At 45.2% G+C, this 27,309-nt stretch overlaps 2 protein-coding genes across 2 annotated transcripts; both read left to right on the forward strand.

Annotated features, from left to right (window-relative positions):
* Positions 1 to 430: 430 nt before the first annotated feature.
* Positions 431 to 3,049, forward strand: gm2a (ganglioside GM2 activator). The gene is made up of 4 exons (XM_077574502.1): positions 431 to 664; positions 860 to 1,012; positions 1,752 to 1,934; positions 2,696 to 3,049. Exons 1-4 carry the CDS (start codon positions 566 to 568, stop codon positions 2,849 to 2,851), a joined length of 591 nt encoding a protein of 196 aa, XP_077430628.1. The 5' UTR covers positions 431 to 565; the 3' UTR covers positions 2,852 to 3,049.
* Positions 3,050 to 5,702: 2,653 nt separating this feature from the next.
* Positions 5,703 to 17,393, forward strand: pcdh12 (protocadherin 12). The gene is made up of 5 exons (XM_077573592.1): positions 5,703 to 8,884; positions 12,004 to 12,098; positions 12,990 to 13,141; positions 15,998 to 16,153; positions 16,560 to 17,393. Exons 1-5 carry the CDS (start codon positions 6,017 to 6,019, stop codon positions 16,787 to 16,789), a joined length of 3,501 nt encoding a protein of 1,166 aa, XP_077429718.1. The 5' UTR covers positions 5,703 to 6,016; the 3' UTR covers positions 16,790 to 17,393.
* The last annotated feature ends 9,916 nt before the right edge of the window (positions 17,394 to 27,309 follow it).

The following is a 27,309-nucleotide window of genomic DNA, read 5'->3' on the forward strand; positions in this document are numbered from 1 at the left end:
AGTGCTGCTCTCTAGTGGTCACTAGTGGGAAGAGTTTGGAAGTTTTTTTTAAGTTGTGGTTTTGAGACAACTATTAGCATTTTGCAAGGATAGTCGTTTCAGAGAGATTTTTTTTTTGTTGCAAGGATGAAGTTATAGTTTAGTTTTCAAAAGTTAAGTATTTCTTTTGGTGATAGCATAAAAAAGGATTTTTTCTTTTTAGTTTGTGAAGAAAAAGTTTGAATACTATGATAATACAAAATAAAAAAAATGATACTAACTATAGCTCGTAGTTTAACTCAAAATAATCTTAATGAAAACACAACTTAATAATGTAAATAATAAATAACGTAAAAAAAAGTAAAATATGTCAGAATGTGCGAATTTTCCGAACGTAAACAACACTGTCATCAGACGTCACGTGACTGGTCATATGACTTTCAGCTGCTCGATGACGTCAGAGGCGGAAGTAAACAGCAGTGCGAGTTTAGCCGTCTGTCGAGCGTAGACTGTTGACTTTTTCAGCCGTCGTCTTTGTTTTTATTTGCTCGGTTTTTATATTATATTTCATTGTAACACAATCAAGATGAGGAACATTGTGATCTTTGCTGTCACGCTGAGCATGTTGGCAGTTGGAGTTTTTACCGACAGGCAGCACAACTGGAAGAGAATCAACAAAGTAAAGGTGAGGGTGAAACCCATTTATTTATTTATTTATTTATTTATTTAGTCAGCCCCTATTGTAAACTCAATCAACATATTGTAGGCTAAAACGTGTACATGATTTTTTTTTTTGCGTGTTTGTTCGTTTGCCAACATTGAATTTGATTGTACGTGATAAATTGTCCGCTGCGTGAATGGTCTTTCTTTCCGTGTGCAGGTTTCGGGTTTTGCATGGAAGAACTGCGGTAAGCCGGACGCGGCGGCGGTGCTGAAGACCCTCAGCGTGTCTCCGGACCCCATCAGCATCCCCGGAGAGCTGACCGCGTCCGCGTCGGGATCCACGTCCGTCGAGCTCCTTGCGCCTCTGAGCGTCAGTACTGGACACACGCGCACGCACACGCACACACCAATGGATCTGCTCAAGAGTAATTGCTTTTACACCACGGACATTTTTAGGAATGCGTTTTGATTTTTACAAGGTGCAATTGCCTGCATTTGCCTACAAAGCTAAATCTGTCCCTGGTGGAAGTTTTCCATGAATGACTTATTTTTCTTGACCACGTCTTCCTCTTCAGACACTGCTGACACACTTTGGACTTCGACAGTCTTTTATTGCGACAATTCAGCAGGATAAAACCAAGCAAAACAGTCTTGAGACAACTTGAATTTAAAACCCCTGGGCGTTATTTTATTTTGAAATGGCTTGGTCAGAACCAACAAAAAGCCAAAAAATGGTCAAATAACGCCCAGGGGTTAAAATTCCAAATCATTTTTGTTCAAAACCCTAACCCCGTTTTAAAGTCCCACTTTCAAATCCCAACGCAAGCTTGATATCTTTGAAATCTTAATCCAGGCTCCAACCTCAAATTTGAGGCCTTATTTGAAACTCTACGCTCAGGAGTTCATGTGACACTTGTGTGATGGCGCCATAAAAAAATGGAACAAGTCATTTGGCAGGTCGTCGCGGTAACAATCAGTCAATGAAAGTCAATTTGATGGCCACCATACAAAGTGAAATGCCTTGAAATGTGACTTTGAACAAAGAAACGCGTGACAGGAAATGTGTGTGTAAACTTCCTGGCGGCGTTTGTTGGTCGTGTCCCGACCAGGTGAACGTAACTCTGGAGATGGAGGTGGCAGGTTTTTGGGTGAAGATTCCGTGCATGGACCGGCTGGGGAGTTGTCACTATGCCGACGCCTGCGACATTTTGAACCAGCTGATCCCACCTGGACAAGACTGCCCCGAACCGCTACACACCTACGGGCTGCCCTGTCACTGCCCCTTTAAGCCTGTAAGTGGCGCTTCACACGAAACTGCGTGCTTCAATTCAATACAACACGATTAGCATTAGCACTTATTCCACCATAATATGTTTCCTCCTTTATCCTGTTTTATTTTTCTGCATTTGTTGTATTGTTGAGTCATTTAAAAACATAGATATTTTTATATGTTAATCTTTTTAATTCATTTCATTTACAGTACTTCATTTGTTAATAAAATGTTAAAATAATCCATACTGTAGTTTGAAAAAATAAAGGACAATGACAAATTTAAGATTCCCAAAAATAAGATACCGTCATTTTTTTGGTCATATCAGTCATTGCTTCTACCAAAGCCAAAGAAGCAACCAACCCCCTACGCAACGCACACTAGCATTCTTGACAACTTTGTTGCTCACCAAAACAACAGCTCACAATCTTGCAAACAAAATGGTGATTCATTACAAAAACCAATTCTGATTTGCTAATTTTACCCTTTCCTCAGCGGAATTGACTCCAAAGCCAATGAAAAAAAAGCCTCTTTCCCACCCAGCAACTCTTTTGCTCACCAAAACAGCAGCCCACAACAAAATTAATGAGCGATTCATAATAAAACAGGTCAGAAAACAGGTTCAGGTTTTTGTGTCACTTGTTGCTAAGCAGAATGTGAAATGTCAAACCATCATTTTTTTAGCCAATCAACCATTTGCAAGGCCAGTGGGATGCGTTACATCACAGAGATTTCAATGACGACTCTGTATGAAATGTAAATGTTGTGTTTGTTATTTTTAAGGGCTCATACGCATTGCCTGAGTCAGACTTCTTCCTGCCCTTCATGGACGTTCCGTCGTGGCTCACTAACGGAGAGTATCGTCTTCAGGGGGTGATGGGGGGCGGCGGCGAGGAGCTGGGCTGCCTCAAGGTGGCGCTGGCACTCCACTCGGAATAAACGCACAACAAGCTCATTTGGAAAACAACAATAATGCAAGTTGCTTTGCTTCATACATGATTCTGCTTTTACCCAACATGTGTTTGGTGATTAAATAATGGGAAAGGATGGCCATCATCACTATAAGTTAATTTACTGTTAGGCATCTGGAAGTCTTGCACAGTGTACAGTTTTGTAATAAACGGGATCACATTGAAACATTTGTTCATCACTTATTTCATGGAAAAAGAACAAATCTGACAACCAAATGCACATGTAATGACAAATGTTGTCCACTAGAGGACCAAAAATTGAACACGTTTGAACAATGGACATGTTTGACTTATTTTGAGTATTAAGCGGATCTCATCCTATGACTATTAACGTGTCGCGCGCACACACACACTGAAAAATAAGTGCTGACGTGTGTTGGTTTGCACAGGAAGACTCACAATGACAGGAAGAATCAATGAAGGCCACACACACACACACACACACACACACACAAATGACTATTTTTCTTGTCTCGTGACATATATGTGCAACACACACAAACATGTTCTTTTTAAATATAAACTTTTATAAACATGTAACGTGACAATAGCTAAAAAAATGTCATGACAAACATTTCAGTAATATGTCACAAAAATACATTGAATGTCATGTGACAAGAGGCAAAGTTAATATTGTCATGTTACTATGTACATTTAATTATGAAATGATGCATTTAACATTGTTATGTCTGTGACAAATGTGATCATGTCAAATGCCCCAAAAATACAAGTTGACCATACATATTAGTAATCCATAATGTGACTACAAACATTTAACAATGTCAACTGATTACATACTTAATTTTAACAAAAAATAAACACAATAATGTCATGTAGAAATAAGCACATTTCATAATGTCACGCAACTCTAAACTCGTGCATTTAGTGTCGTTTCCCAGCTGTGAATGTTCTCACATTAGCCCGTTGCTAGCTCGCGCCACCCACTTGTAACTTAGCACCGAGCAAAGGCTTCACCTTTGACCCCTATCTTAATGTTTGTTTGTTTGAGGAGAAGCGACTGGGCTCCATGGACAATATTAACATCTGTCAAGACTTGAGGGGGAGGGGCTACAAAAAAAAAGGCATCAGCCATCACATAGAATAAGGAAATGTCGGGTGCATACTTATGATGTAAATGATGGAGACGGAATGTTTTGATTCATGTTTTTTTTTTATGTGGTTTCACGTGCGATGATGACATCATCAGTTGTTTTAGCTGGTGTGCGTCCAGGCTGCTCAGATGTCGGCCAATCAGATGAGATTACCAGTGAAAACAAACATACACACATAACCTCCTGCCGCCACATATCACTCTCAGTGTGTGTGTGTGTGTGTATCTTTACATACACAAACAAACACAAAAATAGTGTTACCCCCCCCCCCCCTCCCAGCCCCCTACATTTCCACACAATATGCGCATATACAGACTTGTAAAGCAGTTCTCTGATCACCTCTAATAAATAGAGAATGAGAAAGAATGCAAGTTTGTTGTGTCTCGTGCGCCCCCCCCACCCCCCCCCCCCAAGCAGGACGTCCCGTCCACAGCCTTCACCGCCGCCTGACCGCTTCCAACAGAGGAAGAGAAAAGAAAGACGGGAGAGGAGGCGAAGGAGAGTCGGGGGAGTCAAAGGGGCCGAAGGAGTTGGCCAGCATGGCGGGGGGGGGGGGGGATAAGGTGATGATGTGGAGGGAAGCGAAGGGGTCAGGGGTCAGCACGCAATCAGCGGCACAGAACAATTGAAGAGAAAAAAACGGTGAACGAGTTCAGTGGCTGTCAACACGGGCAAAACATTCTGTCAGTTGACTATAAACACACACAAAAAAAATAAAAATGTTTATGTGCAAAACTAAATAAATTTATGAGGTAAACGTTTTAAGGACTGTGACATCAATATAACAAAGTCATGTTGAAAACACATTTAAAGTCATGTAGCACAATCACTTTTAAGTTTAAGGGTTTAATATACGTATTTTTAGTTCTTTATTAGAACAACCAATTAATAGTGCCTTAAGAAAAGCTCAGTAACATAATGCTAACAAATAATGGAAAATGCCATTGACATGCTAAAGGTTAGCATCGATAGCCGCAGTTTTAGAAACAACAGCCATTCAAAACAAAAAAGGCGCGTCGTACTATTCTCCTTTGTTTACATCCGCATGACTGGACAGGTATTATACTGCCCCCGGTGGCCAAGTCAGGCACACCAGAATGGAATTGAACTGAATTGTTGAATGCTTTACATTCTATGTATTTATTTACATTATTACTCTGTTTTCCTCATTCCTCGGCATCTTATGTTTGTAGACAAATATGCAGAATATGTTGACATTTATCCTAATTACAAATGTGGCTGAAGCAGGAATGCGTCTTTTGCCACTTTTGACATTTTTGTGCGCGTTTGAGTGCTGCCGTCCGAGGCCGCAAACAACAAGTCCACAACAAGACCGTCTGAAAGCTGTAATTGTGCCTCTGCCTCGGCAACAAACGTGTCACTTGACGCCAAATTTAAACCGTCACCACACGGACGTCCACCCAAAACCACCAGCAGCGTCCTCCAGCCTCACGCCAAAGTTTGGGAATCATCCTCAGGTTGAGAAGAGACTTGTACGCAGGTTTCAGGTTTCCCCCAGACGGGGGAGGATCGCCCTGCTGCTCGCCCGGGATTCATTTGCATAGTGCCCCGCCCACCCGCTCTCCCATTGGCCGAGCCCGCCGGCATGCGGGTCCTCACTTCCAAACTTCCTCAGTGTGAGAAAAAGTTTCCAGTGGTGAGGATGATGATGAAGTGTGCGGCGGGACTGCGGGAGCAGCTGTTGGAGTGAGCAATGCCAGCGGGGATGAAAATGGGAACGATGATTTGCTCCTGGACCAAAAGTCAACCTGGAGAAACAACTTTTTTTCTTTTACAACTGGAAAAAATGATCTGATCCTCACTTCTACGCCGAGCTCGTGCTTGATGATTTGATCAGAAATTGTTGTGATCACTTTTGAGCGAGCTGGAGTTATTCCTGAACCCAAACCTTTTCTCCAAAAAACGTAGCTTCTTGTTTTCCAACTGGAAAAAATGATTTGAGTGTCACTTTTATTGGATTGGATTTTTCTCTGGATGTGGATTAGTTGATAGACATCATCATGCTTCTTCTCCTTCTCCTACCGTTTCTGAACGGGGCCTGGAGGGCCGGCTGCTCCGAGCCGTCGTCCATCACCCTCCAGTACCGCGTCTGGGAGGAGCAACCTGCAGGAACCCGGGTGGGCCGGCTGGTGGACGACCTCTGGCACATGGACCAGGTGGGTCCTCTGGAGAACTTCCAGGTCGCAGAGAATGGGCGGGCCCTTCCCTCCCTTCCCTTTGCCATCAACGCCAGAGATGGCGAGATCTCCACCCAGGGCCGCTTGGACCGGGAGGAGCTGTGTCGCGGCGCATACGAGTGTCAGGTGGCCTTCAGCGTCCTGTACAGGAAGAGTGGGGCGGTGCATTGCCTGCAGGTTCACGTGGAGGTCATGGACCTTAACGACCACAGTCCCAGCTTTGCCAGCCCCGTCCAAGAGGTGGAGATCTCGGAGACAGCCGGCTTACGGATGTGCATCCCTCTGGAATGCGCAGTGGATCCAGATGCGGGAGCCAATGGACTTCAAAGCTACACCTTGTCCGTCAACCAGCATTTTGCACTGGATGTGACTTCCGCGCTGGGTGGAGCCAAACAGGCGGAGCTGGTGGTGATCAAAGAACTGGATCGGGAAGTTCAAGGGTCCTTTGAGCTCACCCTGGTGGCATGGGACAAAGGGAACCCCCCAAGGTCTGGGAGTACTTTGATTCGTGTTAATGTTCTGGACTCCAATGATAACAGTCCTACTTTTGAGGACAGTACCCCCTCGGTGGAGATACGCGAGGACACAGAACGTGGGACAACCATCATCCATCTCAGAGCCACAGACCCCGACCAGGGCGCCAACGGGGAGGTGGAATACTCGTTGAGTAAGCACTCGCATCCTGATGTTCAGAGGCTCTTCTTTGTAGATCCACAGAGTGGCGCTGTAAGCATCAGAGCTCCTCTGGACTACGAGGCCCGGACCTCCCACGAAGTGGTGGTCCAGGCCCGTGATCGCGGACCAAACTCCATTCCCGCACACTGCAAGCTTCATGTCAAGCTTGTGGATGTCAATGACAACGCCCCGAGGATCCACATGACCTGGACTCATCCCAGCTCCCCGGCTGCGGTGGTGCTGGAGGGAGCGCCAGTGGACACCTTCCTCGCCTTGGTGATGGTATCCGATGCCGACTCAGGAGAAAATGGGAAAGTGACGGCCGTGATGCAACGCGGTTCCGGCCCCTTCCGTATTAAAAAGATCCACGGTGAAAATTACATGATCGTCACTGCAGGTGTCTTGGATCGAGAGAAGGTGATGGAATATAACATCACGCTGGTGGCGCAGGATTACGGAGATCCGGCGTTGTCCTGCGTGAAGCACCTGCCTGTTCGAGTTCTGGATGAGAACGACAACGCGCCGATGTTTTCTTCGGCCGTCTACAAAGCTTCATTGAAGGAGAACAACGTCGCAGGCTACAGCGCCCTCAAGGTCCAAGCGCATGACGCCGACTTGGAGCTCAGCGGCAGAGTTTTGTACCGCCTTTACAACTCCAGTGACCTCAAGACTCCGATCCAGCCTTTCTCCATCCACCCAACCAGCGGCATTGTCAACGTCCTTCAGCCTCTGGACTATGAGGAGTACCGCTCGTATTTATTCCTGGTGGAGGCTGTGGACCAGGGCCACCCGCCTCTTCGGACCACCGCCACGGTGCAGATTGACATCCAGGATGTGAATGACAACTACCCGGTCATCAAGGAGCCACAACCCAAACAGGGTGTGGCTCAGCTCAGTGTTCCCATCAACGCGGACCGCGGGGAGATTGTGGCAGAGCTGGGTCCCGACGGCGAGGAAGGATCGGCCGCTTTGCCAATCGAACACGCAGTCCGAGAGGGATTCCACGGGTTTCTTGCCTCCACCATCAAAGCTGAAGATTCCGACTCGGGATTAAACGGACGAGTCCAATACCACATCACCGGCGGGAATCCCCACGGCCTCTTCTGGTTGGACCAGGCCACGGGCCAGTTGTTTGTCAACACCACCAACGCCACCCAACTCATCGGGAAAACAGTGAAGGTGGACATTTCTGTCTCTGACATGGGAACCCCCAGCCTCGCCACCAAGGCCACGCTGGAGGTGACTTTCATCAATCTCAAGGACCACTTGAAGAACTCCTCCACTGGGGACCGGGGGCGGCTCAGCTTCACCATGATGCTGGCCATCTGCTTGGGGGCGACGTGCCTTCTACTGCTCCTCGCCATCGCTTCGGTCACCACCTTTTGCAGACCCGACAAAAGGGAGTACCGGGCCTACAACTGCAGGCAGGCCGAGTCCACGTACACTCGACACCCGCGCCGCCCGCAGAAGAACATCAGGAAGTCGGACATTCAGCTGATTCCCGTCATGAGGGACCGCAAAGAGGAGACCCCGCTGGCCGAGAGTGAGAAGACGCCGCTCACCGCATCGCATGACCAACGCACGGAGAAACTCTTTGAGTTGACGCCGCTGATGATGAACTCGAGCTTCCATTCTCAAACGCACCTGGAGGGCGACTTCCCTCATGGAAAAACTCTACGCAAACCTGGAAACATCCAACTGGACGCCGCTTTGCCTCTGACGCCGGCGACTTCCTATCGTACGCTTCGTAAGGCCAGAAACCCGTCGTCAGCGTCGTCTTCAGGGTCCCGTTGCGGCACGCTGAAGCGGGAGACGGCGGACACGGCGGAGACGGCGGAGACGGCGGAGACGGCGGAGACGGCGGCTTCGTCAGCACAGGCGACGCTCAGGAGGCCCAAGACGTCGGAGACGTCCAGCGATGCGGAACAGCGACAGATGCTCCGGAATCTGGTGCGACTGTCCGTGGCAGCCTTTGCCGACTCTATCGAGCTCTCATCCGCCTCCCCGGAAGTCCAGGTGAGTGCTCGAGCCTCTGTTGGGGGGTTGGCATTGTCCTATCAAGTCAAGACTTTGAGCAGGGGTGCCCAAGTCCGGTTCTCGAGAACCCCAATCCAGCCTGTTTATCATGTCTCTCTCCACCGACATGTGATTCATGATGAGGATCCTTAACAGGCTTGTGCAAAACTTGCTGATGATGGATTCAGCCGTGTTGGAGGAGAGAGACATCGAAAATAAACGGGCTTTTCAGGACCGGGCTTGGGCACCTTTGACTTAGAGTATGTCACATAGCTTCCTCACATCCAGGGTTGAGGAATCACTCACCTGGAAGGTAAACAAGCTCATCTTTTAAGTTGAAGCACCCGTAGCTAAAGCTAAAGCGTTTCAGGGTTTCTGGACCTTGATTCCCCAACTCAGGTCATATGACATATGACATGACATGACTCACATGCAGGAAATCATATCTGGAAGTGCAGACAAGTTGGTTGCCTGACATGCTAATGCTAATGATGCTTGACCCACTTGTTTTGTGCGCTGTGATGAAAACCAGTTTGTGCCGTACATCCTCAGGTGCTTCTGAGCAGCACCGAATGACATGATTTCCATACATCTACGTGACTTCCATTCATCACATGACTTCTATCTTCACTCCAATTGGATGCGAGCAAAGCTCCAATTTCCATAAATCTCCACCATGTCTTTTTAATGGCCGTCTTATATCCGCTCTCTCGCTTTCGCCGCTGCTTGAATTGTGCTCGCCCGCCGTGGCCAACGTGCGATCACTTAGGATTCAACATATGCTTACAGTTAGCGTGTCGCTAATTAACTCGCACCCCCACATTTGCTTCCCTCTCCCGCCCTCCCCCGCAGGCTTTGAAATTAATCTGAAGTGAAGGCCATTAGAGAATTGGGAGTCACACGCACGCGCGCAGTGTCTGAGTAAGTCATCAAACAGGAGCTGGGGAAAAAAAGTCACGAGAGTGCGCGTGTGCGTGCGTGCTTGTGCGCGTAGGCATGTGCGTGTGTTAAGTGAGTGATGGCGATGGCCAAAAGCAGAAAGTGTATTCAAAAGCAGAAAGTGTATTCAAAAGCAGAAAGTGTATTCAAAAGCAGAAAGTGTATTCAAAAGCAGAAAGTGTATTCAAAAGCAGAAAGTGTATTCCTGCTCTGGCGTATCATTCGTCATTCTGCCGCCACAGATGCGCCTTTCAACTCTAGATCGCATTTCAATGCACAATCACGCGCGTGTGTAAGGTAACACCATCGCGAGGCAAAATGTCACTTTTGCTGCAAAGACAAAGAGTGAAAAACTTTTGGGCCATCAGGCCGTGTCCACATGAAAAGTTATTTTCAAACACTTTTGAAAAGTTTGTTTTGGAGTGGAAGTCAACCGTAAACATTTCTGATGACATTCTGATGAATGTTACATTTGTGAGTTATGAAGCTAAATCAGGCCTTTTTTAATTTTAATTTCAATTTTTATCCATTTCAAGCGTAAAAACTTTTGCGCAAATTTTGGGCCATTTTTGGAATTTCTAGAGTTTCCATTCAGTTTTATTTTCGCATTTCTTGAAAATTTGAATAAAAATGTGTGGATGGAAAAGGACGACGTTAGCGTTTCTACCCAGCATGCATCGCTCCTCACCCGCCCTCGTGGCCCATTTGGCACCAGAACCGCTTGGGACGGCGTCGGCCTCCTCCCTCCGACTTGCGGAGGAAGTGGCCTGCTACGCACGCACGCACTTCAGCGTCCATCCTGGAAGGAAGGCGGCCAGAAGAGAAGAATAGACTTTTTTTTTTTTCATGTGAAGGTCACTTCCTGCACAACACACACGCAAAAACACACAAAGTCATATATTCGTCTACACTTGCACACGCACGTTGACGGATGAACCTTCACTAATTTGTGTGTGTGTTTCTTTTATGGGAGCAGCAGCTGCTGATGTCCGTCACACACACACACGCACATTTCTTGTGACGTCCGTCTCGACTTGCACGCTTCACACGACTTCCATGTCATGCCTCTTGGGTCACGTGACATCACAAACGTCATATGTCACTTCTAATTTGCATACGTGTCATGACTTCCATCAGTCTCTCTCAACTGTCGCCGTTGAAGTGACATGTCCTCCATGTGACATTTTTCAACACAATAGCCACAACAAAAGTGACGACACCCCAACAGGGCTGGACTGGCCATCCGCCGCACAGGGAAGATGCCCGATGGGCCGGCCTCTTTTCGAGCTCTTTCCATGGTTATTTTCCTACATTTTACGAAAACGAAACAAAAATATCTTCGTCAACACACATTTTTCACCGGATGAAAATGAGATTAGACTAGACTAGACCATAACCCTCATTGATAAACAATAGCTGGTAGTAAATCGGTATGCATTTTCATCGACAAAAGAAAATTAGACGAACATGTACTTCATTTAATAAAAACTAAGTTGTACGGACATTTTGGTTGAGACGAAAATGTGGATTTTGTGACACATAGTGACACCCGCCTTTTAAATCTCCAGCTAGCAACACGTGGGACAGACAGGAGGGGGGTTCACGGTGAAAGAAAAGAAAAGTCACTTATAGTTATAACGTAACTTTATGTATAATGTTAATCCAAGTGCTAACTAATGCTGGCTAATTTACTAGCTCGTAGCACGGAGCTAGCCACTTGCTGATAAACTAATTGTGTGTCAAGTTGTTTTTCATCAAATGGAGAAAATTTGATGTGAAATAGTTTGAGATCCAAAATGTTCAACATTATCTGCTGACATAAAAAAATGATTGTCGTGACTAAAACTAGACTAAAATGTTGACAGTTTTTGTTGACTAAAACTAGATGAATAAAAACATTTTTTTGTACTAAAATGCCTCTTTAGCAAGGCAAAGGTCATCTTGAAGACGCATTTTTCCCGAAGAAAATCCTGTTCATGTGTTTTTTTTTATTAGCTGACCGCGACCCCCAAGTTGACAGTCCAAGACTTCACGTGACCGAGACGTGTCACATGATGGACGTCATGATGTCACATGACTTCCGCTTGTCGCGTGACAGCAGTCTGTAGTACACGCCCACCTCACTCGTCTCATTTGCATGTTGATGGACTTTTGCTGTTGTGGTTTGTGTCGCCGTGCAGCAGATTTCTCAGCTGCTGTCGCTCCTGCGTCAAGGTCAGCTGCAGCCTCGGACCAACTTCCGCGGGAACAAATATTCTCAGCGAGCCGCCGGAAGGTCAGTCTGCATCCTCTCGCAGCTTCTTCCTCTTCTTTGGCCAACAAAAAAAAGTACATCAAGCTGGCATTTTCACAATCAAACATCAAGTTTTGGGAGCGTGTTCCTAATATTTTGATTGTCAGGCGATTACAATTTTTAATCTTAATTAATCACATGACTTCAATGGCTAACGCATGATTAATCACAACATTTACATCTGTTCTAAATGTACAATAAGATGTACAATAAGTTTTCACACTCTTGTTAACATAAGTGGAAAAAATATTAAACTGATAGAAACATGGCTGCATCTTTTTTTTTTTATTAAAAAGATGTACTGTACTGTAAAAAAACCGAGTGTGATATTGATTTGTGTTGCTCATTTTTCTGCCACTAGATGGCATAATTGCATTTGTAAGACATCTCAGTGCATTTTTCTTTTCATATTTCTAATCTTTAACGTTAAATCATTTTATAATTGTAAAATACAACTTGACCCCAGTATCCACAAATATATGCATTATTATGGCATTTATTATTGCTAAATTTTGATTTGGTGATTTTGATATGATCTGCTGCGTTGCGACTGCAATTCCCCCACTACAGGCTTTACAAGTAGGGGGCGCTCATTAAAAAATGGTGGCGTTAAAGGAACTTTAACACGCTAATTTTGACACCCCTAATTTTGAAATGACTCCAAATTTTAGGAACGGCTCTTGATAAAAATTGGGAGCTAAATGGAGACCTGTAATTGTGTGTGTGCGCGCATGTGTGAGATTTTTTTTACACCACAAAGTCAAAAACATTAGCAGGAAGTGAGTGGTCACCCGACACTCGAATTTGAGCAAAAACTGGACACGAGCCAATTTTGCCTGATGTTTTTTTTCCTCCGCGCACGCGTGCGCGCAGGTACGCGGGTCAGGACTGCGGCGACTGGCAGAGTACCAAGGACAGCGGGCACGGTGAGAGCGAGGCCGGCGACATGGACTGGGAAACGGGCAGGGACTCGCCCGTCGAGCCCCAACTCGAGGAGGGACTGCACAACCTGCTCAACCAATCTGGTACGCGCACGCACATGTTGGGTTTACATTTCTAGTGGGGACATCTCATTGACATGATGCATTTCCTAGCCCCTCCCCCTAACCCCAAGCATGAAAAATGATTGGCTACCCCCATTCCTTACCCTAACCTCAACTATAACCCAATTACAACCGAAAGTCTAAAACCAAGTCTTGGCCCTTAAAAAGAGGTGTGAACTTGTGGGGACCACCAAAATGTCCCCACAATTTCAAGTTGGTCCCCGCAATGGTAGTTAAACCTGGGAAAACACGTGTGTTGCAAAGACAAAAGCACATGAAAAGTGATTCTTCTTTCTTAGTTGCGGTATACTAACTAAACTGCACAACTTGCACGAAGCTTGTGGAAATCCTTTTGCAACTTTCAAATATTTTTCTTGTTGACATTTCAAGTGTGTTTGTAGGTCAGTGTGACGCACACGTGTGTTTGTGCGTGTGTGTGCGTGTCTTCCTGCTATTGTGATGGTCCGAGGCCCCTTAAGGAGGGAATTACCACTAAAACGTGCACCCCCCGTCTGGACAAACGTAGTGTGTGCGTGTGTGTGTGTAAAACACACACCTGTGACACATTCAGTGCGTGTGTGCGCACACGTGCGGAACCTTTGAATCCGCCGCCAACATTCCGATGCTCTTTTTTCTGTTTGGGCCCTTGGATTTTTTTTCTTTTGCTTCCTGCGGGGTGCAGATTTGGTTACACTTGAAGAGGAGGAGAAATGAATGAATGCAAAATCCATCCTTCGTACACTCGAGGTTTGATTGGCGGCTCGCGCTGCAGTCGAGAATCAACTCGAAAAAAAACAAGGCAACGCACACGCAACTGGAAATATTAGGAAAAAAAATAAGGAAGAAAGTCAAATACAAACCGAAAGCAAAGTCAAAAACCACCATGGAAGTCTTGAACCGATAAACATCTTCTTTTTTTTTTTTCTCTTTTTTTTTCTTCTTCTTTTTTTTTTCCAGGAGAGCTCAGTATTGTTCATTCGATTTGATATCATCATTGCTCTCCTTTTTTTTTTAAAAAACAAATAAATTAAAAAAATTTAATAAATGTTTTTTTTATTATTATTATTATTTTTAAATATATATACATATACACACACATATATATATATATATATATATATATTTTTTTGTATGTGGGTGAGTAAGTGTATGTGCGTGTGTGTGTGCGTGCATGCGTGCGAGTGTGTGTGTATTCATCAGTTCACCTAAAGCCCATTAAAAAAAATCCCATACTAATAATATAATATAATAATAAATTGCCAAATGCAGAAACATTAATGTAAGTTATCACGATGTAGTGGCTCTCGAGAAAACATCTTAAGAAGCAAATCAATTGGAAAACAAGTCCAACAAGTATGTAAATAAATTAAATAAATACGCTGAACGCTGAAAACACACCAAAAAAAAAAGAGAGTCAATGACTGGTCACCAGCCAATGCAAAACCACAAATAGACAAACGATGGAGTGGTCGCCAGTCTATCACTTTAAGATAAACAATCACTGACATTTTCAAGAACGTTTGCATTCACATGCTGTATTTGGGCAGATAAAACGGTCAGATTTAAACCCAGAACTTGTGGGCTGCGAGACAAACGTGTCAACCGCATGTGCCGGCGTGCTTTTTCTTTGTTTGTTTGTTTTTGTTCCCGGCTGAAACTTTAAAAGGTTTTCAAGAGGATTTAAATGTCTTAAACAAAGACAGGAAAGAGAGCTCAACCGAGTGGGCGCCACATCCCAAACTACTGCTTGTGTGCGTGCGTGCGTGCGTGCGTGCGTGTGCGCGCGCACTAATGGCTTGCATGTGTTTGTGGCTAAACAAAGAAGCCAACTTGAGTGAGACTTCATTTTTCAAAACGACACCTGAGGCGGCTTCCGTTGTTCAACTCTTTGAAATTTGGAAGTTTGTATTTGTTGTCAATGTGTCATTTGGTCGTCATTCAAGAAAAGATTTTGTTTGTTAAAAACAAAATACAGACAAATATGGTAATAACAGGACACTAAAACAACAAGAACAGGACAAAAGAACAGAAGAGCCGAGGTCCAACCTAGCACAAGAAACAAGTGAGAACGGTACTGAAAAAGAGGAACCGGGACAACAGCATGAAATAGAAAGAGGGTGAGAAAAAGAACAGGACAGGAAAGAAAGAACTTGAGCAGGAACAGGGAAAAAAGAAAAGGAAAAAAAAGACAGACCTAGACAGAATTTGAACAAGAACTGAATGAGAATAAGGCAAAAGAAGAATAAGAATAAAATTTTAAATGAAATTTGAAAACCCCCACAAACACGTTTAGGGCAGGACAAGAGCAGAAAGAACAGGACAGGCATGGATGGAACAACTATTAAAGAAAACCCAAGAACTGGACAGAATAAGGATAAGGACAAGGGCAGGAACACAGAGGCAAGTCCAGTCAGTATAAGAAGTAGAACAGGATGGAAACTGGACAGACCTAGAACACTGCCCTGTCAGACAGACAGACAGAACAGGACTGGCAGGAACAAGAACAACTATGAAAGGACTGAATTCATGACTGAGCAAGGATAGGACAGAAAAACAGCAACAAGGAAAGTGAAGAGAACCAATACGAAAACAAGAACAGGACAGGCAGGATCAATACCAGAACTGAATGAAAACAGGAGAGAAGATCAAAAACAAGAACAGGACAGGGGTGAGGACAGAACAACTTAAAACAGTGAGGACTAGATCAAGAACTGAAAAAAGATCACCACAAGCCAAGTCCAGACCAAAACAAACATTTTCCATTCATTGACTTCCTCATGTGAGTAAAAGATGTCGCCATGGCAACAACTCAACCAATCACGACGCGTGTTCTTTCAGATGACGCCAGCGACCCGTCGTGGATGGCGCGGCTGTCCGTCACCCTGTCGGGAGATTACCACGACAACGTCTTCGTGCCCGACCGGCCGCCGTCGTCCGACAGCGAGCTGACGCCTCGTCACGCTTTGGACTCCTCCTCCTCCTTCTCCACTTTCGGTAGCAGCGCACACACACCTTTGGGATCCCTGGAAGGGGTTTGAAAAACGGGACTCAGCGAGTCAAAACAAGGCGGGATTTTCACCCATTGTCGTGATTGGTCAAAACGAAAAAAAAGATTGGTTGCCGCATGGCCCAATCAGCTCCAAGTATTGTACTGAATGTCCCGCCTTTCCCACCTTCAGCAGAATGCGAATCACTCACAATATCAATCTGGCTCGGGCCAGCTTAGCAGTTTTATGCAGAACTTTGCGCCATTTTGGTCTGAAGCGGCCATTTAAGAGTCTTCCGTCCATTTTCATGATCTCGCGTACTTTATGGCTGCCGATAAATGATGACAAGAAGACTTCACACGAATACGTTTTCTGGAAATTCTCCTCACGCACACTCTCGTTACCTCTCTCAGGGAAAAGCCCAGACAAGGACGGCCCCCTGGGCGGGGCCTTGCTCTCGGAGGTCAGCACGCTCTTCGAGATGCTGATGACGCGGAAAGCCGACGCCCACCCGGGCCCTCGAGCCGACGTCCTGTACCGGCTGTCTTCGGCGTATCGCCGCTCGTTGGAAGCCGACCCCGCCGCGCCCGCTACCGGCACCCCAACCAGGGGCCCGGCGAACCCGCAGCCCGGACGCTTTTAAAACACTGGAAAGCCAAACGTCATCTCGTGTTTGTTCTTTCATTTAGTTGCGGGCCACAAACAAAAAGTCAACGCGAGGAGCAAATAAGGACAATTTAGTTGTAAAAACATGAAAAGTTGCATTATGACACGTTTGAGTGTTTGAATGTTGATTGCACTGACAAATTTCAACGCAGCCCAATTTTGTTTGTGTCAACACTGAATCCAATTTGAACATTTGGCTGATGAAGACTTTGTCGTTGAGGCCAAACCGACAAGTTGTCACGAGAAGGCCGCTCGCTGGGTGGAAACAATGAAGAAGGGAAACAGGAAGTGTGAGAAAGGAAGTGGCTTTAATGGCAAATACGTGGACGGAGTCCGATGGCCACCAGGCTGAGGTTTTCCTCTGAGAATGTCTCATGAAGTTGCGTGTGCGCGTACGCAAGGCTTTGTGTGCGCTTTGTGCGCGTCATGTCCGATGTTCACCTGCTGTTGACCACATTGGAAGAGCAGACTTGAAAATGTTACAAACTTTCGTTTGTGGGAGAAAAAGCACTCTGTACATAATTTTGCTTTCTTTTTTTACACATTTTTGGACCTACCTTTATAATAAACTGAAGCTGACGTTAAAACTTTGTCGTGCGTGAATGTGTGAGCGTGTTAAAATGCATGTTTGTTTGGTGCACGGGTTCCCTCTACTGGTCATAAGGCGCTGTTACAACCTACCGACATGGAAACTCCTGTCGGATTCCAAATTTGACCAGGTCAACAACTTGAGACTTTGGTCGTTAAACTACAGGCCTATTTAGTATTTTAGAAACAAAGACCCAAAGGAATGATGCCAACAATCAGTTAGGATAGATGCTGACTAAATGACAATAAATATAAATTAACAACAAGGACATGACAGTGGTTAAAAAAAAGACCCTCCCCCCCAAAAAAGCAGCAACAAAGTCAAAATTGGTGACAGTCAACAACAATGACAAAACAAACAAACAAAATAAGATGATTGAAAGAAATCCACAAGAAAAGATAAGAAAATAGGCGAAGATAAAATCAGCAGCAATGACCGTGATGACTGGAAGCATCACAGAAAGGTACATAAAAAGCGGGCATCCGATGGAAATTTCTAGTCATGTTGAAAGCTTTGATGTATAGAATTGCTTTATGGACTGCCTGAGTTTTGTTGTCATGGCAACGTAAGTGAAATATAATAGAATAGCAAAAGTGTCGGCAAGTGGACCGATCGTCTCCCCCACGCTCTCGTCTGCCGCGTCGAATAGCGCGTGTGGCATATTTAGCATCCGTTGCACATCTGCCTTGATGATGAGGTGAAAAGGTTCCCGCGCTGAGCTCCCGCCGACTCGGACGTCGAACGTCAGGCCGCTTTTCAAGCGATGCTGACTCGGCTCGCTTCATCTTCCACTTTGCCGCTTGTTTGAAAGCCAAAGAAAGATTTAGAGTGCAGACGAGCGAGCGAGCGAGCGAAAAGGAGCAAAACAAACAGTTTGCTTCCCTGGCGGTGTGCGCGCGCGCGCGCGCGGCTAATGCGCTTTGCTATTAAATGTGCCACCCGCGACTCGGAATGTGAGCAGAAATGTAATAAAAATCTGATTAAAAGCAGTCGGCTATTGAAGTTCAGAGTGCGCCGGCTTTGCTCCCGGCGCAGGCTCGCACCGATGCAGAAATATTAGCCAAACAATAAAAGAGAGACAACAACAGGAGTTTAATTTTGTGGCCGTCATCCTGCAGATGATGAAAGATTGCAAATATCAACCGGCAAAGAATGTTTGCATATAAAAATAAGGACAAAACTAGAGTAAAGTTGCAAGAACACAATTGATTTCAAGAGTAAAAGGAACTCGGTGAGAGTTCACCTCAAATATTCAAACTGCAACGACAGAAGGAAAAACAACCACGACTTAAGGAGGCAAATGGAATCCTCCCAAAGGCATCACCTCATTTGTGGCTTGTGACTTTAACAAAAACAATTCAAGGAAAAGCGAGAACAAAAGAACACAAGAAAGTCCTGCACTAGTTTCCTTTTGTGTTGTTGCAAATCCAAACAGCAGAGGGCAGCAGCCGCCTGCAGATCAACTCGTGTGACGGAAGAGCAAACTGTGCACGCTGGTGTTGTCCAGGCAGAGTCACAAGCTAAAGATAACTAAGTGGAAGCAAGACCGATAATCCATTTTGAACAAAATGTACGCTCAGTGATGTCAACAGGAAGCCTCGTGTGCAAATGTTGACATCCTGATAGGGTTTGAATTTTGTTGACGTTCCAAACTATACAAAAATCTGCCTGGCCTTTGAACAGCAGATTTTATTATCTGCATTTCAGACGGACTGCAGTCAGAAGCAGAAAACGAAGACAAAAAAACAACAGCATAAAACACCAACATGGAAAAGAATCAACAACCAAAAACCTGGCAAAAATTATGAAGGCACAAAGACTAGAACAAAAAGAATAAATAAATAAAACCCCACCACAGTTAAGAAAAAGAAAAGGCAAGAAAAACAAAATGACAGCAGGAGCAACAACAAAATAAAAACTATTCACGTAGAAAATAGCAACATTAAAGATGACAGACAACAGAAATGTAAAAAAGAAAAAAAACAGCCAAACAGTACAACAATAAAGGAAATGACCACAGAGGCAAAAATGACACGGCGACAAAAATCTGTATACATTAATAACAAAAAATAACCATGACCAAAACCACAACAACAAAGAAAATAAAGACCGAAAAACAACACTCAGAAGGTTTTGAGTTTTCCTTCCGGCGCAAAAAAATTTGTGTCATGAGCGGGAGGTGCTTTGCGTTAACGTCAGTAGAAGCTGCTGATGAGCTTCCGACCCGCCGCCATTCCAGCCAGAGGAGGGGGGAGGGGGGGGGGGCATTGAGGGTCTACGAGGGAGGGGGTCCGATTCCAAATGATGAGAAATGGTGGCAGCAAAGCGGGAAAACAAAAGTAGGCGACAGAGACAGATGAAGCGATGCTCACATGGATGAAAAGTGTGGAGGAGAAGACCCTCCTCAAATTGGAAAGTTGACCAATCTGGCGACAAATAAATCAACATTTGCGGCTTTTCACGGTCGCAAAATTGTTGCAGCTGCGTTCATCCAGGGGGACGTTCACATTTGAGAATTTGTGGCTCAGCTGCGAAATCCAAAACCTGTTTGGAAAACTCCGCCCTCCTGCACTCAAGTCCACATTTTAGACTCATTTTGGCCATTCCAAAATTCAACAAGTTGGAGTGAGTGACATGAAATTTGCTCCTTCGTGATTAGACCCACAAAAAAAGTCAAGAGGCCATGAAAACAGGAAGTCAACCATTTTGCTTTAAAGGGGCCAATGGCAGCTTGATTGGCTCAGTTGAACCCGATCTGATTTGGAAAAGAATCTCCGTCCCCAATGAGCATTCAGCAACGTCCATCACTAATAGAACCACCCCAAAAATGTGATAATAATCATCTGACCAAACCAGCCCAAGAAATACAGGAAGTCGGCCATTTGGGCTTGAACAAGGCATTTATGAGGTCCGTTTCAGAAATTCTTTTCACCTGCAAAGGCAATTTCACTTGGCAACATGACATTTGGGAGGCATGTCAATCATGAGGAGACCCACCAAAAAGAAGCCGTCCTCAATAGAAACAGGAAGTCCACCATTTTGTCGCCTTTACAAGCGTAATTGGCGCATTGAAACTGCCTCTAAAGATACTTTCATTATGCAACACGATGTTGAGCACTCGTAGCAGTCAGGTTAACACACAGTTAGCCATTTTAGATTGAATAAGTCTTTTTAGGGATCATTTCCACTTCCACTTAAGCCCCGCCCAGACAGAAGCAACGCCGTTTCTGTTCCTCAAGCAAATCTCGTCCACACAAAAAGCATTTCAAGACTTGCGTGTGTCCAAAAGACGACGCTGAGGACGTTTCACGGCTGTAATGTCGATGCCAAGCCTGGGGTGGCGCTGTAGCGCAGCCACAGGGAGTTAACGGAAAGCGTAGAAGAAGAATCGGCCAAGAAGACGGACGCTTAAAAAAAACTAACTTTATTGCAATCTACAGAACAAACATGGCTTTGCGTGTATAGAAACAACATGAAAAAGACGAACGCAGGAGACGTGACGATGGCGGCTGATTCAAGTACAACATCGCTCGTTGAACGTGGAATAAAGAAGAAAAATATTTTGCTGCAAAAGCAGAAGCACGCTAAGGAGGCCGAGCAAAACGACGACGAGGCGGATATCCGCGACAATGCGTCGTCGAGCTGGAGGAGTCTCCTGCATGCGGTGTCCAGACGGACGCGTTTTGAAACGTGTCCGCTCTGGAGCCCGCTTTCCAAAGTCATCGCTTTCAAAAGTCACCGCTTTCAAAAGTCATCGCTTTCCAAAGTCATCGCTTTCAAAAGTCATGGCTTTCAATCTCCGAAACGGCGCCACCGTGTGGACCGACGGCCTAAACGCTAAGAAACTTGTGAGGACACATTGAAACGGGCTTTCGCGTGGATTAGCAGCCTGAAATTGGGTCGACGTGTCGTCTATCATGAGGAGACACGCAAAAGTCATGCCTGAAAATAAATGGCGCGTCCGCCATTTTGCCTGAAAAGCATCATTTTAGGCTCACTTAGGCGCACTCAGCATACAAAACCTTTCTGAGGATTTCCCCAAAAATGTTTTTCTCTGAACTTCATCCACAAGATTTATGGATAAGCCAAAACGGAGAAGAAGTTGATTTTCAACAACGCCTGGAATCTGTCACGTTCCGCTAATCAAACACAACATCGGCACACGCACAAAAAGCGGCCGGCAGAGTTGAACTCGTTTTTGTTTCTGCTCTGCTTTTAAAGTGTTGCCAACGACGCTCGTCAAGACGATTTGCAACAGCTGCGGACGACCGGCAGCTGCAAAACGTCCGCTTGACGAGCAGCGCATCAACAACGCAACATTTGCAATCGGCATAAACGCCGTATGACAAAAGGTTGAAGTTTTGTTGAAGATAATAAATACGGCAGAGTTGTTTTGTCGTCGTGTCTGACTTTGTGCTTTGTTAAAACGTCTTTCAATCAAATGTGGCAGTTGATCGGATTTGATGCGATCGCCGTCTTTGTGTCGTCACGGTTGAGCTGCCGTCTTTTGTCCGTCGTCTTTCTGTCAACTTTGCATTTCATTATTCGACACAATTTCAGGTGGCTACTTTTTCAATAACTTTTGAGGTAACCGTCTTCATGTTGTCGTTTTGCCGTCTTTGCAGTCGCCATCTTCAGGTCGTCGTCAGCGACTTCACCTCGTCGTCAGCGACTTCACCTCGTCGTCAGCGACTTCACCTCGTCGTCTGCTTTTGTGCTTGTGCCGCCGTCTTCGTCATCTTTGTGTTGTTTTCAACTTGCCGTCTTTGTGTTGTCATCGCTGCGTTGCCATCCAGTGATTGCCGCCGTCCGCTGACCTCATTTGGCGGGTTAATGAGAGCAAAAGACGGACGTCAGGCTTGGGATTGTTGAAAGGTTGGGCCGTTTCTCGTAGCGCCTCGAAACGCCTGGTAGCGCCTGGTAACGGCGAAATGCCAGCCGTCAATCACAGCAGCGAGCGCCCGGCCAACGCCATTAGCCACGAACAGCAACATGAATCACATGATCATGATCAATATCCATCAATATCTGTATCAGAATGTCGCGTGTGTGCAAAGACTTTTTCTTGCGAGAACTCATTAGGATTATTGAAGGCTTTTTTACTGCATACATGAAAACAAATGTCAGGACCTGCGACCACTCTGACGACACATAAAGACTTGTTTGACGTTTTGGCCGTCTGTCCGCGTCTCTGGACATCACCCCAAAAATGTTTGGTGTTACTCGGGAAAGTTTTTTATTTTTGGTCGTATTCCAAGCTAACGTTTGCGATCGTGTCCGTAAGAAAGAAAATCAAGTGTCGCGTGCGGTTGCCATGGAACGACGTGAGCGCAGGTTTCTTGTCGGAGGTGCGAAGATGTAAACATCCCGCGGCTGTGCGGCGTGCCGTTGACATTTGGCGGCGAGCGTTGGCGCTGATGTGAGCCGGCGGTGATTTCAACGTAGCTGTTTGTTTAGCTTGGAAGTCGGCCGGGTGGAAAATGACATTTTAAAAAGCGTCTGACGCTTCTGCCCGCTCGCGTGGCCTTTTTACGCCATCGCCTCGCAAATGGGAACAAAATCAACTATTATTAGAGGACGCGCCTTTTTCAAAACAAAAACAAACATTTTGACACTTTATTTTTCATTTTGATTAGTTGGTAGCGCGGCTGAAAAAATTCATCGCAATACTTTTGTTCTAGTTGGTGGCCTGTAAATGTTTGCACTAGCCGTAGCATTGATCGCTAATGATTTAGCTTAGCCATCCGCGGGTACGCACGTAAAGACAGCAGTCGGGTTTCCATCCAATGGTTTCGAATTTAAGCACATTGACTGAAAATGCGCAAAACGGACATGCGACTTATGCCCGTTTCCATTTTGCGAAGATTGAGAGCGGACTCCGCCGCTGTAGGTGGCGCTATACACCATTAAGGGATGTGAACCGGCAGTCATTTCAAAGAAGAAGAAGAAGAACAGGAAGCAACTGCGCCGTACATTTGTTTGCTGTTTTCGATCTAAAACTGCATGAAAATGTGCTTCTTTAATGAATTCCCAAAAGATTTCTGTTTGCTCGTCCCCCCAAACAGAACTTATTTCATCGTCCGACATCGCTTTGTGACGTAATATCGTGTCAAAACTTGCCACAACACTTCTACTAACACTATAAGGCAAGTATAAACTAGCGTTAGAGTTGAATAACCCTAACCCAGAATAACTAATAAAATAAGGAAAAAGACATAAAAAAGTTTATTGTTGAAAAATATAAATGTATTCAGTTTTGAAAAATATTTTAGTATAGTAGTTAAATAGTTGAATAGTAGTTGAACATGTTTTTTTTTTAGCAAATACTGTGCAACCCAAAAAACAATTATTTTAAAAACGAAGCTTGTTTTCAAGTAAACTTCAACTTTTTCTTTTTGTTTTCTCCCAAAAGTCTTAATGTTTTTTTTTTGAATGAAATGTGACTTTGTTGTTGATCAAAAAAGAAAACAAGCAACTTTCTTCTTTCCGAAAAGTTGCATTTTTGAAAAAGGCGAGACCGAGCAACGGAGTTTCATGCACGCTTGCGCTCTGGAAGTTTAGCTGGAACATTTTTGGAAAATAAAGTGAAGCGAGACTTCAAACTTTGTTGTGAGTTTTCAGTACGAGGCGTTTTTTGGATAATAAAAAAAGAATTCTTTCTCATGCGTACAACTAGTCACGCCTTTGGCGGCCAAAACGTCTGGAAAGTTGGACGGCGGCGAGCATCCGTTGTCGTCATCCGCTTTCATGCTTCCGCGGGTGCGATTGATCACCCGCGTCGGGAGAAAGTATTTATTGTAAAAGCTCTCATTTTTTAAACAGCCCTTTTAAAAGCGGCGGCTGCCATAAATCAGCGTCGGCGCAACGCCGGCCAATCCCGACGCGCTCCCTCAGGAATCCATTAGTGCTATTATGTCAGCCTAAGTGGATGGAACGGCTTAATCCAGTATCGATCCCGCGCCGCTCATCCCGTGCCGACTCGCCCTCGGACGGCGACCGCTCACGCGTGCTACTAGCCGGGCTAGCTCATTAGACGGCGAACGATCCGTGTGTGTGTGTGCGCAAGATTGTCCCCCTAGAAGACACACTGGTGTCACGTTGTTGCGTGTGTGACGGATGGGCGGAGCCTCCTCCATGACTTTAAAGAGCAGGAGAATTTTAGCTACTCAGCACAAGTTGCCTGCTTTTTGTGTCTTAACGTGTTCCAGTCGCGTTCGTATTTTGGCGATTCCGTTGATCAAAGCGGTTTTCTTGCCGACTCGTGTACTTTAGCTTCTGTTCTGTCGTACAGATTAGAGATCGACCGATACCGATTATTAGTAGTCAAGGGGGGCGATAATCGACATTTGAAGCGTGTGGGCGGGGATTTTTGGCGTAAACATTTTTAAATGACAAATGCCAATCTTTTCAAAATGTAGAAGTTTTTTTTTTTTTTTTTTTAATCTTAAACAATAGACATCCTTCTTTATTTCCAACAAAATGGAAATAGAAATAAATAGAAACTAGCAAATAGCGCAGCTCTCTCTATAGTTTTCGACAGTAAATATTTTTTTCCCAAAATGAAAAAATACCTGAAATCTCCAACTTTCACATTCTTTGTTTTAACGTCGAACAAAAACAAATGGTTCAGAAGGTTCCCCGGGTCAGCAGCATCTCTTAGAAAGTCAACTGAAAAATTAAATAGTTCCCTAAAGTTAAAATGCTTTTTAGCTTATATCAGCCGTCAGATTTCTTTGAATATTATTCTTCTTAAAAAAAAAGGCCAGTATTGATATTTGTCAAAATGGCCAACATCGGCGCCGAGGTCTATCCCTGGTACCGACAACTACAAATATGTAGCAGTCAACGATACATGTATCAACGACGATTGCTTTTCAATTTGAGTCAACTGGGATTGGCAAGAAGCAGCTTGAATTTTGCTTGACTTCCTGCCAAGCTGCTGCTTGTTGTCAAGTAAGTTGAGTTCGCCGCCGCCATCGACCGTCATTTTTGCCGGCAAATCCAAGCAAAAAATTGCCCAAGCGACGGTTCGTATCTTAAGAACTCGATAAGTTGGGTCATCGCTATCTCAAGGCTCGACTGCTACCACTGACCCGAACCAAACAGCGTTCTTCCAGGGGTTCCATCCTCCACGGGGGGCAAATTCCGCAGCAGGGACCAGCGCCGCTAATTAAGAGCGCGCTAGTTATGAGGTCATCAATTATTTAAGATTGAAGAATACGTTCAATTATGCATCAGCTCAATATTTGGAAGCGTAACAGGAAGGAAGTGGGTTGCCTTTTCCAAGCGGCGCAATCCTCGCCTTATTCCGAACCCCCACCAACAAAATGATGACCAGTCAACAGTTTTGAAAAGTGCAGAAAAGTCCGGATGTGGACACGTGACGTCCGGATCAGCTGCAACCGTCCCGGTTTTGACATCCGACAGCAACAAAACAATTGCAATAATCGGTCGTTTTCTGGCGCTCTCTTCATATTTCCCATATGAATTCTCACGGCGCCCATTTAAAGGCAACTCATTGGCTTCGTTGACGTGTTTGGCATCGGCCCGGACTTTATGAAATAAGAACCCCGAATATGACGGCGCTTTTCAAATGCAGATTCAACCACAAATTGTATTGATTTGAATTGCATTCTGTTGGGGACAAAATGAAGTCAAATGAAGTGAAAGTTGCTTAATGAATTGCCTCCACTCGGGTGAAACATCTCAGCACACCTGACACTTCAAAAAAAAAAAAAAATAATAATAATAATAAATAAATAAAAACTTCCCCGAAGACGACGGATGCCAGGCAGCAAATTATTCTCAAATCTCAACGTCGCTTTCACTCCATTTGTGTCGGAATGTGATTTTTATGTGACACTGCCCACGCACGCACGCACGCGCGCGCGCGCACGCACACACGTGCAGTAATGGCCTCCCTCCTCCACGTCATCTATAAATAGGCTGAAGCCGAGCGTGAAATGAAACGCGAGAGAACAGCGTGAAATGAGAGCTAAGTTGGGGGAAAATGGAACATATTTATCCTTTTGTTTTTGAAGACAGGCGGCAAATAGCACTTTTATTTTACACTCGCCACGCAATCTTCCCAAACACGCCCGCCATTATGCTGATTCCGCCGCCCGGCTGGCCTCGTCCTCGCCTCGTCCCCGTCCTCGCCTCGTCCCCGTCCTCGCCTCGTCCTCGCCCTCGCCGCCGTAATGAGTCTTCTCGTTGTTTGAAAATGACCGGATTTTTTTGGGCTTGCAGCTCAGCGCAGGAATATTCTTTTCTTCGTGTCTGCTTGATGTCAGCGGCGGAGCAAAGTCCGTCTCATGCGAACGCAACAAACAACAAATTCAAGCGAGGTTTTGAGCGCAAGAAATGCCAGCGCTGATTCAAGTCAAAGACGTGTTGCCCGTGCCGGCAGGGGATTCCCATGAACGTCCCCGACATCATGATGGCACACGAGCTGTCGCGTCCTGCGCCAAAATGGCGCCCCCTCCTGTGTATTTTCAAGTATGACTCCCTGAGAATCGTCTTTGGGTCGGACTTTTGATTTGAAAATACGATTGGAGTGCAAGCGAGCCAAATGAGCCTAAAATGTCTGCTGCAAGTCTACAAAGGCACATTTCAGTTTCTGTCTGGACTTTGATTCTTGAGACTTTTTTGAGGGTTCGACGCATGATCAGCAAATTCCATCTTGCCGTGTCAAACTGGTTTGTGGGGATGACGAGTTTTTGAAAAAAGGATCAATTGAGTCTAAAGTGTCCCAAGACTTTCTGCATCTTTTCCAATCGTGGCTTCATGAGACTTTTTTGCGAGTCAGCTCATGATGGAGACTTTTTGTATTCCCGATGGACGGATGTAGCAAATGTCAAGTTGCTCAGGGAAACGGGCTTGGACAAGTTTGTCTTTGAAGGACTACG

The sequence above is a fragment of the Vanacampus margaritifer genome, chromosome 8 (assembly GCF_051991255.1).
Source record: "Vanacampus margaritifer isolate UIUO_Vmar chromosome 8, RoL_Vmar_1.0, whole genome shotgun sequence".
In the NCBI taxonomy this organism is placed as follows: Eukaryota; Metazoa; Chordata; class Actinopteri; order Syngnathiformes; family Syngnathidae; genus Vanacampus; species Vanacampus margaritifer.